At 39.2% G+C, this 14,439-nt stretch overlaps 2 protein-coding genes across 2 annotated transcripts; both read right to left on the reverse strand.

Annotated features, from left to right (window-relative positions):
- Positions 1 to 8,346: 8,346 nt before the first annotated feature.
- LOC122009520 (pre-mRNA-splicing factor ISY1 homolog) lies at positions 8,347 to 11,682 on the reverse strand. Its single transcript, XM_042565706.1, has 2 exons — positions 10,566 to 11,682; positions 8,347 to 8,622 (listed from the first exon to the last, which is right to left on the reverse strand). Exons 1-2 carry the CDS (start codon positions 11,480 to 11,482, stop codon positions 8,604 to 8,606), a joined length of 936 nt encoding a protein of 311 aa, XP_042421640.1. The 5' UTR covers positions 11,483 to 11,682; the 3' UTR covers positions 8,347 to 8,603.
- A 782-nt stretch (positions 11,683 to 12,464) lies between these two features.
- Positions 12,465 to 14,124, reverse strand: LOC122010971 (phosphatidylcholine:diacylglycerol cholinephosphotransferase 1-like). Its single transcript, XM_042567425.1, has 3 exons — positions 13,777 to 14,124; positions 13,247 to 13,384; positions 12,465 to 12,992 (listed from the first exon to the last, which is right to left on the reverse strand). Exons 1-3 carry the CDS (start codon positions 14,122 to 14,124, stop codon positions 12,666 to 12,668), a joined length of 813 nt encoding a protein of 270 aa, XP_042423359.1. The 3' UTR covers positions 12,465 to 12,665.
- Positions 14,125 to 14,439: the final 315 nt, after the last annotated feature.

Raw genomic sequence — 14,439 nt, forward strand, 5'->3', positions numbered from 1 at the left:
AACCAAAGTTTACATCTGACTAAAGAACTATAAGGTGACTTGTATGTGGTTTCGTACACATTAGATACAAGTGAGATGTTAGAGTGATGAACAAAACTCAAGGTATTGATTAAGTGCATTCTTTTGAGTTTTAAGTTCATCAAAACAACACTAGTTATGTGTTTTCCAATCATTGGGAAAGCTAATGTACAAGTCATGTGCATTGAGCCCAAAGAACATGGTTGGATATTGGTTTTGAAAAAGGTTTTAAAATACTTTTAGAAAACCTTGATGAAGACTATCTTTTGATAGTAATCATCATTGAAAAGTTAAACACAAACTAGAAGAAAACACTAAAGTTTTTACAAGTTTTCAAGTTTGTGTCAATCTTGGAAAATAGAAAGTATTTTCATAGAAAAATATTTTTTTTTCTTGATAGTATATGCACTAAGGAATGTCTACATGAATTTTTCATGATTTTTCGAATTTTGTAGAATTTTTGGGGAGTTTCTGAAATTGACTGAAAGTGAATTTCAGCATTTTCAGAGCTTCAATCAATCGGGAAATCGATTGAAAAGGCATTTCTCGCGAGCAGAAGCTCGCTGGATCGATTCAGCTGGGTTCAATCGATTATGACCCAACTCCAATTGATTGAAATGCTGATTTTGGCTGGGTAAGCTAGAGTTTAGCATTTATTTTAGTCTATATAACCCCTCCTTACCCCTCAAAACACATTTGTATACATTTAGGGGGAGTTTTCATGATGAAAACAAGGATGGATTGGTTAAGGAAGACTAAGTTGAGGTTTAGGTTGAGGTTTGGTTTCAATATTAAATTTTTGAACCTCAAAACTTCTAAATTTGGGTTTCCTATATGTTTAGGGATTCCAAGTCATTATTGGTGCAACGATAGAAGTTACGTGCATGTATTTAGGGGAAGTTACTCTTTAAGGACATGAAAATATATTTTTCATACACCTTAGAAGGTGGTTAACCTTCCTTAGTGTAAATGGTCAAGGTTGAGCATTTTGAATACAATGAGGAGTGGATGTCTTCATTGTTTGGGTGTTCGTGCTCAAGGATTAGCATTAATGATGAATGAAAGGTATGAGACTTTCATTATCGTGTTGAACATAACGAGTGAAATTGTGAACAACGGTGAGTGACTCTTCAGGGAGAGAGTTTTTAATGTGTGTCAATAGGGGGAGAATGTGTGGTTAAGTTAGGTCTTCATTACCTAAAGAGAGAGTTTGCCCTCTAGGAAAGGGGGAGAATGAAGGAAACCCTCATTCATACATTGTCATGATGGAAGTTGAGGCTATGAGATTAGCCTAACTTAAAGGTATTGTCAAACATCAAAAAGGGGGAGATTGTTGGTGCAATATCCCTGAGTCAAGGTTGACCTGGTTGATTAAGCTTGAGTTGACTCAAGCTTGAGTCTCTATGTTTGAGTTTCGATGTTTGACAATACAGATAATACGTGGAGATTACAGGTGTAATCATCCGATTGGGGAGATTGCTGGAGCAATTCCCCTCTGGTTAGGGTTTGACCAGTCAGAGTTTGAAGAAGAGTCAAGTAGGTCAAGATTGACCGGATACTTGACTGGGAAGTCCTAGTGAGTGAAGCTAGGCAGAAAAAAGTCCTGATGAGTGAAGCCAGGCAGGTGAAAGTCCCGTTGAGTGAAGCCGGGAAGTGGAAAAATCTTGGTCAGTGAAGTCAGGTGAAAATCCTAGTGGTTGAAGCTAGGTGAAAGTCCTGGTGAGTGAAGCCAGACAGATGGGAAGTCCAAGTGAGTGAAGTTAGGCAAATTGAAAGACCTGGTGAGTGAAGCCAGACATATGGAAAACTAGGTGGGTCAAGGTTGACCAGACACCTGGTATTTGGAAGTCCAAGTAGGTCAAAGGATTAACCGGATACTTGGCAAGAGAAAATCCAGATGGGTCAAGGATGACCGGACATCTGGTGGAAGGAAGTTCAAGTAGATCATGGAGTACTGGACACTTGGCATAAGATGGTAAGTCCAAGTGGGTCAAGGTTGACCGGACACTTGGCGCGAGGAGAAAATGTCTAGATGGGTTAAAAGTTGATCGAGCACTTAGCGATCGTAAATCCAATAGGGAGTTGGCATGGAACTAGGAAGTTCGGACGTAGTGAACTTCCGAAGGCCATAACTTTTGACTCGAATATCAGAATGAGGTGATCTCGGATGCGAAACGAAGTCAATTTCAAGATCTACATAGTTTTCTGGGTTTCAATCGATTGGCTAATCGATTGGGAGGTTCAATCGATTGGGGGTTCAATCGATTGGTTGACGCGATTTCGCGTAGAAAATATATGGATCGATTGGGTAATCGATCAAAACTTCCCCAATTGATTGGTCAATCGATTGGGAGAGTTTTTGAGCAAACAGTAAGCTTCTGAATCGATCAGTTGATCGATTGAAATCTCCAATCGATCGGCCGATCGATTGGAGCGCTGGAAATCGCTCGAGAAGCCTTGAATCGGTCGAGTAATCGATTCAGGGCGATTCCAGAGAGCACAGAGGCGCTCTGGATCGATCGACCGATCGATCCAAAGCCTCCCCAATCGATTGAGAGTAATCCAATCGATTGGAATTCGACCGTTGCCGCAGATAAAGCCGTTGGCGAGCGTGTCTTCAGGTCTTGCTTCATCTCTTCTCCACGGGTGATCACAAAAACTCCACACAGCGATCATTTTTTCCTCACCACCAGTTCTTGAAGGTTCTTGGAGGCACATCCAAATCAAGAGGTGAGTTGCAACAACAAGAAGAAGAAACTAGGGTTTTATTGTAATCTTGTAAGATTTACTTGTATTTTGCTTCTTTCTTTCTTATTGTTGTATTGTGAGCTTGTAAAGCTTCTCCGCCTACGGTAGTTACCGTAAAGGAGTGTTTTCATAGTGGAGGGTGCGTAAGTGTGTGAATTCTTAAACTAGTCACCTCTTCTTGAGGTGGATACCAAGTAAATCCTAGAGTTAGCGTTGTTGTGTTGGTTCCGCTGCACATAATCACAAGAAGCAAGCAACAACAAGCACGAGATCACGATGAGTTATTCACCCCCCTAACTACATTTCGGTCCCAACAGATCCTACATTAAGTAAAAAATGGCAACGATCTTTGGATGATACAAATTGGGTAAAGAAGTCTATATTTTTTGAGTTAAAGTATTAGTCAGATTTAAAGTTGAGACACAATTTAGATGTGATGCACATAAAAAAAAATATCTGTGACGCTTTGGTTGGCACATTATTTAATAGATGACTTTGACTTTGGATTTGAATGATGTGTCATCCCACGTCGCTTTTAGATTATACTTGGGCCGGGCTGGCTTCTTGTTCTTTTCCTTGTTTTTGTTCTTCAATTTTAGGCAATTATCTTTAACATGCCCCTCTTCATTGTAGTTATAACACCGAACTTTCCTTTTGCTCTGAGTTTGTTTCTTTGTCTACAACTTATTAAATTTATTAGTTTTAATAAATTTATTGAATTTTCTTACCATTAGGGCCACTTCGTCTTCATTGATTGATATTTTAGAGTCAGGATCTTCCTTCTTAGCTTTCAAAACAAGATTGTTATTTGACTTCTTTAGAATCTGCACATCGAGTTTCGTGAAGTTCAAAAGTAGAAAACAAATTCTCTAGTGTACTTATCTCGAAGTCTTTAGAGATGTAGTATGCATCTACTAAGGATGACCATTCTAGAGTTCTCGGGAAGGCGTTGAGCATGTACCAGATTGAATCTTGGTTCATTACCGATTCTCTAAGATTGTTGAGCTGAGTGATGAGTTCTTTGATCCGTGCTTGGAGTTGTGCTACCTTTTCTCCATTGTTCATCCGCAGGTTTGTCAGCTGGGTTCTAAGGATGTCTCGCCTTGCTAACTTTGCTTCTGAAGTACCTTTGTGGAGTTCCAAGAATTTCTTCCAGAGCTCTTTGGCGAATTCGTAGCTGCCAATTTGATTGACCTCCTAGGGTGGAAGGACGCTCAGTCGATGGAACTCTGCTTTGCCATTCACCACGAAGTCGGCTTGTTCTTTCTTCGTCCATAAACACTCTTTCTTTCCAACTCTATGTTGGTTATTAAGGGCTACAAAACCATATTTCATAATTAACAAAATCTCAAAATCCGTTTTAAAAAAATACCTCCATCTAGCATTTTAATTGTGTGAAGTCTCCCTCAAACTTTGGTGGATGAATGCTTGCACCGGCCATAGTCTCATTACTTCTGTCAACAGTTAGTCCTTCTAAGGTGTCCTTGCTCTGATACCAATTGTAGGACCATTGGCGGTCGACTAGAGGGAGGTGAATATGTTGGTGCAATCGACCTCCAAGGTTTTAATGTCAGACAAATATGTTTAAGTATGTTAAGTATGGAGCTTGATCTAGGGAAGTCCTAATTGTAGGTTAGGCAAGGGAAGTCCTAGTTGCAGGCTAGGCAAGGGAAATCTCGGTAGATCGTGGAAACTAGGTGGATAGGTCTGGAGCACCTGATCCTTGGGCAGCCGAATACTGAGGCAAGGGAAATCTCGGTATATCGTGGAAGACAGGTAGATAGGTTTAGAGGACCTGATCCTTGGGTAGCCGAATACTGAGTCTTGATGAGTGAAGCCAAGTGGTGAAAAACCTAGGGGGAGATAACCTTAGGTAACGACAAGTCTTGGAGGAGTGAATTCCAAGCAAGGTTTAGGTTTACCATTGTATTCTGCATTATTATTGTTGTTGGCTAATATAGTATTGCAGGAAATGTCTTAGTGGATCAGGCGATCAGACACTGAGCAGGCAAAGTCCAAACATGTCTGGAGGATCATGTTTGGCAGGTAAGTTAAGGTAAACAACTGGAGGAGAGACAGTGAGGTCGGGTTCCTGAAGGGAACAACCTAAGGTCGTTGATCCAACTGAAGAAACCGGGAAAGTTTCCAAGTTGAGATCAAGACAGTTCTACTTTCTAATATTACTCATGCATTATATATTACTGTGTTAACCTTTGTATTGCAGGGATACTTTGTTTAACTCTGTGTTGCAGGTTCAGCCGGACCGGTCGACCGAATGCAGGGATCGGTCGACCGAACCATGATGACTCAGCACAGGCCAGTTAATCAGCATCGATCAGAAGCAAAAGAAAAAAAGCTACTTTCTATCCGCTTCTTCCAATATGGGAAATCGTCCCCATTGAATAGCGACAAACGAACGATATTATATCCTTCGTTTTGAGTCATTTATCACTGAAATAGAGAACTAAAAGGAGGTACCAAGACTTAGTCTTTGATTAGCAGAGTTTGAGGAGAAAAATAATATCGAAGAACTTGAATGGTGTTGCACCAATTCGAGTTGAAACCGAACTAGAAATAATTATCTGAAGAGGTAAATTTTATCAATTCAAATAAGATACGAAAAGACCGAAAGGGAAAAAATGATTCCCCCGGCTTGATTGGAGGTTGCACTAATTCAGAGCAGAACTTACTCTGATACTACTTGTTAAATCGAGACGCACGTGAGAGGGGGGGGTGAATCACGTGGTTTTAAAAAATTTTATTTTCATTTTGAAATCAAAGTATACACAGCGGAACAACATGGAAAAAACATAAAAATAAGTAAAAAGATATATTCGGTTTTACTTGATTCGGAGCCTTCGGCGACTCCTATTCCAAAACCCAGATCCCGCGGACCTATTGACGGGTAATTCACTAAGAATCTCCTTCGAGACCATCGGAAAAGAGAATCAAGTACACGAGAATTAAAAGAGTATAATAAGCTACACTTTCTATTTGCAGAAACTAAGTACAGTAATTAAATTATCGTTACCAAACACTCTTGTAGATGGTTAGCTTGAGCTCGATGTTTGGATGGCTTCTTGACAGCAGTCGGGTGTAGCAGAGTCGTAGCAAGACAGCAGCAACAAGCCGAAACAGTTAAAAAGTTGAACAAACGCATAGAAGCTCGTATGGAAGTTGTTCTTGAAGCTTTGCTTGAAGTGTCCTTATAAAGAGTGTGGAAGACGTCTTCCATAGTGTTAAAGGCGCCTCCAACATGAGAAAGCTGATCCTGAATAGCTCGGTCCTTATCTGTAACGAAGTCTGAATTTTATCGTGCAGAAGGCGCTTTCCATAACTTTGAAGGTGTCTTCTATGAATAGTGCAAAGACGTCTTCCATACCATGGAAGGTGCCTCAAGCACTGTTCATCCGAGGCCTTTTGTGCTCCTTTTACCCTGTAAAATATGTTAATCCAACAATACTAAGTATATCCTGCAAAACAAGGTTTAGTACAATTGTAGTAAGAAGTAATAATTAGATCATGTCTCTCCGAAACCAAGATCTAGTCAGGGTCTCAATTTAAGTTTCCGAAATAAAATTAAATTAGACTGACACCTAATGTCCCTTCGAAAGGAGATACGTCCTCATATAGTTATTCTCCTGCAGTGACTTATCTTTATTTACCAATTTGCAATCTATCGACTAGTCTCTTTACCCACCAGATTTTCATACCAGTTGTCAGATCCACAGATTCAACTTAACTTCTGCTAGTTATCAAGCCCCGCGGACCCAGCTGGACTTCCCACCAAATATCAAATTGACCCTTTGACTTATTTGGGGTTCGTACCAAATATCGGGTCCTTGGACCTAGTTGAGTTTTATCCTAGTGTCAAATCTTCTAGACACGTCAATCTTTATATGCTCAATAAATATATTAGATTATAAAAAAATATCAAACTTAACTTATTTATTATTCATTAAAATTTGTGAGAGACTAATGTACAAATTACACTAACAACATCAACACCAAAAACACAATAATGTCTAATCCCACGCTTATTACGTGTCTGGCCTAAGAAATATAGTGTTGAGCAGGGCGCATTCAACCAATAATTGGCCTTGCAAGCTCATGTTAATTTCAAAGTCTAATCTCTAAGATGATATATTTTTTTTTATTAAGATCTCCATAATTGCATGTTAACATGATATTTTTTACAAAAATAGAAAATAATATTAAGCTTTTTCAGTAACGAAAAGTATATAAACTAAATACTAACTAGGCAAAGGGCAGCGCTAACAATGTATGTTCATCCAGATAATAACAATTTCATTGCAGTCCCTTTGCAATTAAAGGTAGCTAGTATGAAAGCTTAAAAACCTGGAGATGGATCTATAAACACCACAAGTTAGAGAGCATAAAATATTCAAACTACAAGTTTGCCAGTTATATCCATCTATGAAACTACAGTCTCAAGCAATTGCATCTAACAAGTCATTACCAATCATTATTGTCGAGAAGCTTTTTCCTGAGTTCCAACGATCTCTAGGTGAATTTACTTCTCGTCAACATTTGAAAATGCATGCCATCTTCTATTCTTGTCATATACCCCACTAATACGCATAATTTCTGCTCTTCACAGTGATTTATTTCTCTTTTACATTTAATTGCTTGGTTAGAAGCAATTAAAAAGTGTATTGACTCGACTCAAACTATCATATAGAAAGGCAAACCTCCTTCACAAGAAAATTTATGGAACCACCAACATCAAGGTGTACATTATTATAAGTGGAAATTACTGCCAAAAAGTCGTAATACAAAGATGGCAATTCTTTAAGAAAACTGTTTTGTTTCCTTAAACCGGTTGCAACTGAAAAGAAAAATCAATTAGGTAATAGTTGCAACAAAATCAGATCTAAGTACACATGAACATTAGCTTCAGGGGACTCATTTTTTCATCTAGCAGTTGCATGTAGATTGCTCATAAAAGCAAGATACACAATGATTCACTTTTGGCAGACAAAAAAGGTAATTAGAGGATGAATTATAAGAAACATAATTTGTAAATTTTTCTTCCTGTCACAGACACTGAAAATTGAAATTGCAAGAGAAGATAAAACACTTCAGTTAAGCATGACGAACTGATTGCAATGGATCTGATTTATCTTTGTCTGCTTCTCTTTACATATCACCGACATTACCAGCAGAGGCTTTACAAATAAATGTTGAATTTCTAATGCTATATGAAATGTGAATAAAAGTTGACATTCCTTTCACATTCAACTCCCCAGAAGATGTATGTTTTTCTTCAAGAACCGTCTCAAATGAAAAGTGAGGACTGCAGTAGTTCTAGGAGGTATTTGAGTACCTGTTGGGGCGGTTGATCTTGATGGTATCATAGAATAAATTTTGTGTTCATGATTCTCCTCAAATTCCACTAAGCTATTAGGAAGGATGGGGCAGGAGAAGTACATACCTAACAGAAACAACATTAAAGGCTGAAGCCTGAAGCAGGAAGAGTACAAATGCATATACATGAGTAGTTCCTAATCAACTACCTCAGCACACCCCGCATAATAAAGACCTTTCTCTATGGCAAACTCAAGCATACCCTACTCTTTTTGAGAGAGAGTAATAAATGATCATTTTTTTCTTCAAAGTAATACAATCTCAGCACATACAAAAGCTCACCTCACTTTGCTTAAAGCATATTAATGTTTGACAGAGAATAGGCTTTCTTTTAATAGTCTGGATACATTTTGCAGTGCTATCATCACATGCGACAACATGAGGAAGATGGTTAGCAGTTAGCACCACATGCTGCCTTTTGCTCTTGTAACAGGGAAAAAGCTTCACCTTTACTCCACTCCTGTAGGGCTGGAAGAAAACAAGAGTGTGTTAAAGTGATGTGCTTGCAATCTGGAGAAATGGTTGCTTTTAATTCCTATTGTGTGGATGTTTTCTGCTATTACTACTACACTTTTAGTTGTACTAATTTTACAATGCTAAGTATTTGCTTATGTTCTTTGCTACCACCATTCTTGACAAAGTAATCAGTGACTCTTAATTCATTGACATTAAACAATTATTTCCACAATTAGAAAAGCTTTCTTACTATAGATAAATAATTCTTAATTAGTCGCTTTAACAATTTGCATTGACTAGTGATCTAAAGTTAAGTGATTAAATATACAAAGTAAGATAACTATAATACAAAGGTGTGCAAGAAGTTTAGCGAATTTGGTAATTTCTACTTTTCCACATTAGAATTAGTCCTAAATAAAACCTCAAGTTAGATGGTTATAAGAAACTGGACAAAAAGCACCTTGATAATCCAAACCAGTTAAATAGTGCAAAAGACAGAAAATTTACAGTAGGCTGTAGAAAGGGTGAATACAAAGAGAATGTGATTGGGGTGGGGGACGAGGGGATAAACATGTCAAAGAGGAGTCCAACCCTTGGACAATTGTGATGATAACATGCCAAATTAGTCTATGTTTGATAGTTAGTATAATAGCATTTTTAATAGACAATTGTATTTTGATTAGAACTATCCATAAAGAAATATAAACCAGGTCGGTTTGAATGAAAACTATCCTAGCTTGAACCACGTAGAGGCTATGGCCATAACTACATACCACTTAACAAATGTGATGGTTGCAAGAATCCTCCAAAGTCATTTGAAGAAAGCAAGCACCAATTAGAAAGTTCAGTGTGCTTGAGTATTATATGCAGACTTTTGTTTATGGTTTAGATAATCTAGTTCAATTTTTCAAATGTTATCAAGTGATGTCATACTTTTAAGTTCTATCTACAAAAATATAAAAAATACTTTTCAAATGTACAAATAATTGGAAACATTGGAAGGAACAAATTATAATCTCCCAACAATATGACAAAAAAAATTAACAACCATGTATAAAGAAGTGATTTCATATATCTCACTGAGACAATGTGAACTACTTATCAACTATAGGGAAACAAGTGTAGGAACATATAATCTCCTAATAATATAGTTACTTTTAACAATAGCAACAGACTAATCATCTAACATTCGTGTTCAAACTCAGTTTGAGAGTTGATTGCAAACAATTTAGATCCATACAAGTAAAAACAAAATAATTCCGTGAACATAAGTTTGAAAAAAAAGCAGTGGATTTCAGTTTCTAATTAAAATTTTAAAAGCATGTTTGATAGATCAAAACAAAGAATTCTTTTTAAAAAATTGAAAATGCACACACGCACAATGATCTAAGTATTTTCATTAACTAACCAGTGTTCTTTTCAATTTCTAGATTTTGATAATGCAACTAATAAATAAATCAATAAATTGCAAGGAAAGGGTTACCCGTGAAAATAAAGGCATCTGTGAATCTAACTTCCCATAATTAATTCCTAAAGCTTAAGATGGCTAGCAAATGAAAAAAAAAAAATATTACCTAGAGTATAAAAGATAGTTTAATTCATTTCAATGTCTTTGGAGAATTTTTATAAATAAGAATTATTTTTAAAAAAAATATTACAAGCAGCTCTCAAAAATAAGAGTTGAGAGAAACTATCAAAACTCCTTTTTTATTTTGATGGTTATTTCTAGTTTGAAGGTCAATTTATGCCAACTAAACTTTCTTTGTTTCTTTCAGTTTCCACAAAGGCCTTATATCTGTAGGGGGAAAAAACAGTAAAGTGGCAACCATTCAACTGCAAATATTTGTGTTTGTGCATGTGTATTGTGTGTGTACAACTACAATCATATGACCAAATGCAAGGAAACATAGAAGTCTGCTAATTTGCATACAGAATGAGGAGGGATAGAATATTACCGCTTGACATTGAGCATTTCCTTGGCCTCTTTTTCTTCCTGCATCAGCTCCTCACTCATGTACTTGCTCAGCAGTTCCTTCTTCTTGTTCTCCACAACCATCCTCTCAATCTCCTTATCATCTGGAAGAGGCACATGTACCACAAACTCCTGTTGCTTGTTCTTCTCTAGCTCCTCCCGCTCTCTCTCCTTCCTCTCCTCCTCCACAACATCCTCGACCTCTTCCATCAGCAATGACACAGCCACAGAGGCATCTGTGGGTTCCACACTTGCGACCTCACCACTCTTGACCATCCTCATAGCCTCACTCTGGATGGCTTTGATGCGCTCGAACTCCTGGATCAATTGATGGCGCATCTCTTCCTGTGAAGTAGCCTCTAGCTTCTCCAAGATGCCGTCCTCATCGTCACGATAGCCGTAGTAACTAGCATCGATGCGCTTATAGATCTCATAGCGGGTGCGGCGCCTCTTGACCTCAGGGGGTTTCTCAAAGAGCTCGCGAACACCAGGAAGCTTTTTGGCAGCACCAAAGTATCGGTATCCGGGGCCACGCCCGCTGGGGTTAGGGACGTCAATGATGTTCCCGTCGAGATCGGTCATCTTGGCAGCGTGCTTGGTGTAGTTGGGGCCGCCGAGGTCGACGATGCGGCGCTCCCAGTGGACGCGCTCGCGGAGGAGCTTGTTGATCTCGTCGTTGAGGTCGCGAAGGCGATGCTCGCCGAGGCCCTCGTTCTGGATCTCGGAGACCTTGATGCCGATCTCGCGTAGGATCTCGGAGCGCCATTTGTGGGCGTCGGCCAGGTCGCGGCACTCGGAAGCCAGGTACGGGCGGCGCTCCTTGGGCTTCCTTTTTTCCTCAGACTTCATGTCCACCCATCGATTCAACATCGACTGCGCCTTCTCCTCGTTGCGAGCCATGGCTGCCTTCTGTCTCCGGCGGAGGTGCAGGAAATCGACTACTAGAAAACAAGAGATGGGAGAGCAGCTAGGGATTCTCCTCCGGTGGGAGATGTGTGTTGAGAAAGGCCGGCGGGTGGAAACTGATTAAAATCTTACTGGGCGGCGGGACAAGGGAGTTTTTATTTTCTTAGGGTTTGGGACTTGGGAGAGAAGCTTTTGAGGGTGTTTAAGATGTTATTTTTCTAAGCACAGAAAAGAAAAATGTAAATTATATTAATATTTCCAAATAATACAACGTATTTTTTATAAAATAATAATTCCCCCCGATAAATTCTAATTATTTTGTTATTTTTAAAAATTAAATATTTTTTAAAAAACAATTATTTATAAAAGTTAATGAATTAGATAATATTTAATAAAATTAAATTTTTGACCGCATTAAAATGTGGCTAATTTATTTTTAAATTTAAAATATCTTTTTGTGGTGAGCAATCTGCATGCTCAAAGCCTCAAACCAAACGCTCGAACCAAATTAAATTACAACAAATAGATAGAAGTTTTAATTCTTTCATCAAACACTTTTTAATTCTAAAAGTGTTTGATGATTAAAAAAATCTTATACTCCTATCGAATTGATATTATTATATTCTTAATGATATTCCTTTAATTCATTCAAATTTTTTAAAAATTTATGGTATAAAAAAATATTTATGATATAAAAAACTCATATTTGTATCAAATGAGAATGATTACACCATAGTGTTCCTCAAAATATCTCCATGTTTTCTTTTTAATATTTTAAACCTTAAAAATTACAATCATTGTATTCCTAACAGCCTCTTAAATTTATCCATTTTTTTCCCTCTGAATTTTGAGTGCAAGATCATCAAATATTGTACCAGCAGAAAAGCATCCTTAAAAGCTTGATATTCAATTAGAGACAAACTAAAATGAAGTGGATGCTGAAGTACCCGCCTCATTTTGTTTCATTTCATTTGGGTAAAAATAAATAAATAGGCTTTAATGTTAACGATACTTGAAGATTTTAAAATTTACCAACAAATCTTCCTTTTGAGAAAACTAATTGCAAATATTTAGTCAAAGAAACCAAATCAATGATAAACAAGGCTATGTCTTTTACCCAATAAAGGAGAAAAAGGTTGAGTTGTGAGGAGATCATCACCATCACACTGCAAGCATGTCAAGGGCTGCTACAACTGCACCCGCAACTGCAGCACGGTCGCTGCCTGTCGCGCTTCCACATGATTTCCTCATACATGCCGGCGAGCACGTCGGCGACGAAACCAGCACCGACACCGACAGCCAAGTCGATGGTGTAATGGCCTCTCGAGGCGAGCAGCCGAATGCTTTGCAACAGATTAAGAGTGTCAAAGACCCATGCCATCTTCTGGCGCCGAGCCCACCTCATGTCCAACGAGGCAATCACTGCTCCGGCAACATGGCCGGAGAAAAAGAGGAAGAAGGAGACATTGCCAACAGGGAAGTCTGCGCCTGAACCTAAGAACTCCTGCAACATTGAAATAATTAAAACACATGAAGTTACAAGGAAAAAGAAAGCCAAAGCAAACCATAAATTGTTCGAATGCATCTGATTGACGTGTGAGGATCGTTTGATATCAAAATAAAATTCTTTCTCAAATTTTGAAAAAAAAAACTTTGACAACATGTTCCGAATCTGATTTGATACATTCAATACAAAGGCCTAAAACTCTTGTCAAAAGCTAAAGTTTGGTTCTAAATTAGCAAGGGTGATTAATGTACCTGAGGCAGTGGAAGCTGGGTGCAGCAACCTAGTATTCCTCTGCAAGGGAACATGAACAGAGCTGCAATGGTTGGGCGTGGCCTTCCCTCCACCAGGAAGGTCCATAGTATGTAGAAAATCTGCATGCCCACGAATACCTGAGACGAGAGTGAAATTACCATCTCGAATTGGTCAAGAAGAACATGAAATTGTGATGACTGCAATGGCTGTTCCTAATTAATGGCACAAGAAATCTAAATAGATTGCGGTCCCATTAGGAAACCAACTGTAGCATTTCGGTTGAGAGCCCGTGGCTCGAGCTGTGGGGAAATTGTGATCTTATTTAGTTTAAGAATTGAATTCATGATATGGCATGGATCAAATGGGATGGCATGAAGTAAAAGAAAGATACAAAATTGGTGATCATTTCAAGAATTTGGAACATGTTCAATAGGACCAGTGGCAGAGGCCCTTCACACGCAAGCATTTTATGATTGGGTATTGATCGGTAATTCTATCGCGTAACAATCGAGTGGAGGCAGGAACTCACCGTGTTTAGGGCTGCGAGCGCAGTGTTGAGCGCGGGAGCGACGGCGAGCGCATCATGGAGCGGCTTTGTGACGACGAATCCCAAGTCCAGCGGCGGGGAAGCCGATGCGACCATGGGGATGGTGTACTCCACGCCCATGAAGACCAAGAGTAAGAGGGCGAAGACGAGCGGCAAGGGATGGTGCCTCACGGCGTCAGCCACGCCGGAAACAGACCACCCAGCGAAGAACGGACCGTGCGGGGGTAAGATATGAAAAGGCGAGGGCTTTGGCGTCGCCCCTGCTCTTACGCCGACGAGAGATTTGGGAGGTGGTTGATGGAAGTGGTCGGTGACGCCGAGGGCGACCATAGTGGCTGCGGCGGCCGTTCTCCGGTGAACGCGTAGGCGGAGGTGCTCACGTTAGGGCCTCGCGCATGGTGGTGCCATGGTGGCGGTGTGTCTCGGTCAACTCTTGGAGAATCGGTTCGGAGCGTAAGAGGGCGAGGATTCGGAGGAAGACGCGGGATCATGGAGGGAGAAAATCAGCCGCGTGTTTCCGGAACTGAAAAGGCGGAAAGAATCGACCCTTGATTGTTTATTGTTTAAAAATAAATAATTTTAACATAAAAACATAAAAGCATGATTGACTAGTAGTCATCCGTGATTTATTTCTTTCGTATTGAT

This window comes from Zingiber officinale, chromosome 8A (assembly GCF_018446385.1).
Source record: "Zingiber officinale cultivar Zhangliang chromosome 8A, Zo_v1.1, whole genome shotgun sequence".
NCBI lineage: Eukaryota > Viridiplantae > Streptophyta > Magnoliopsida > Zingiberales > Zingiberaceae > Zingiber > Zingiber officinale.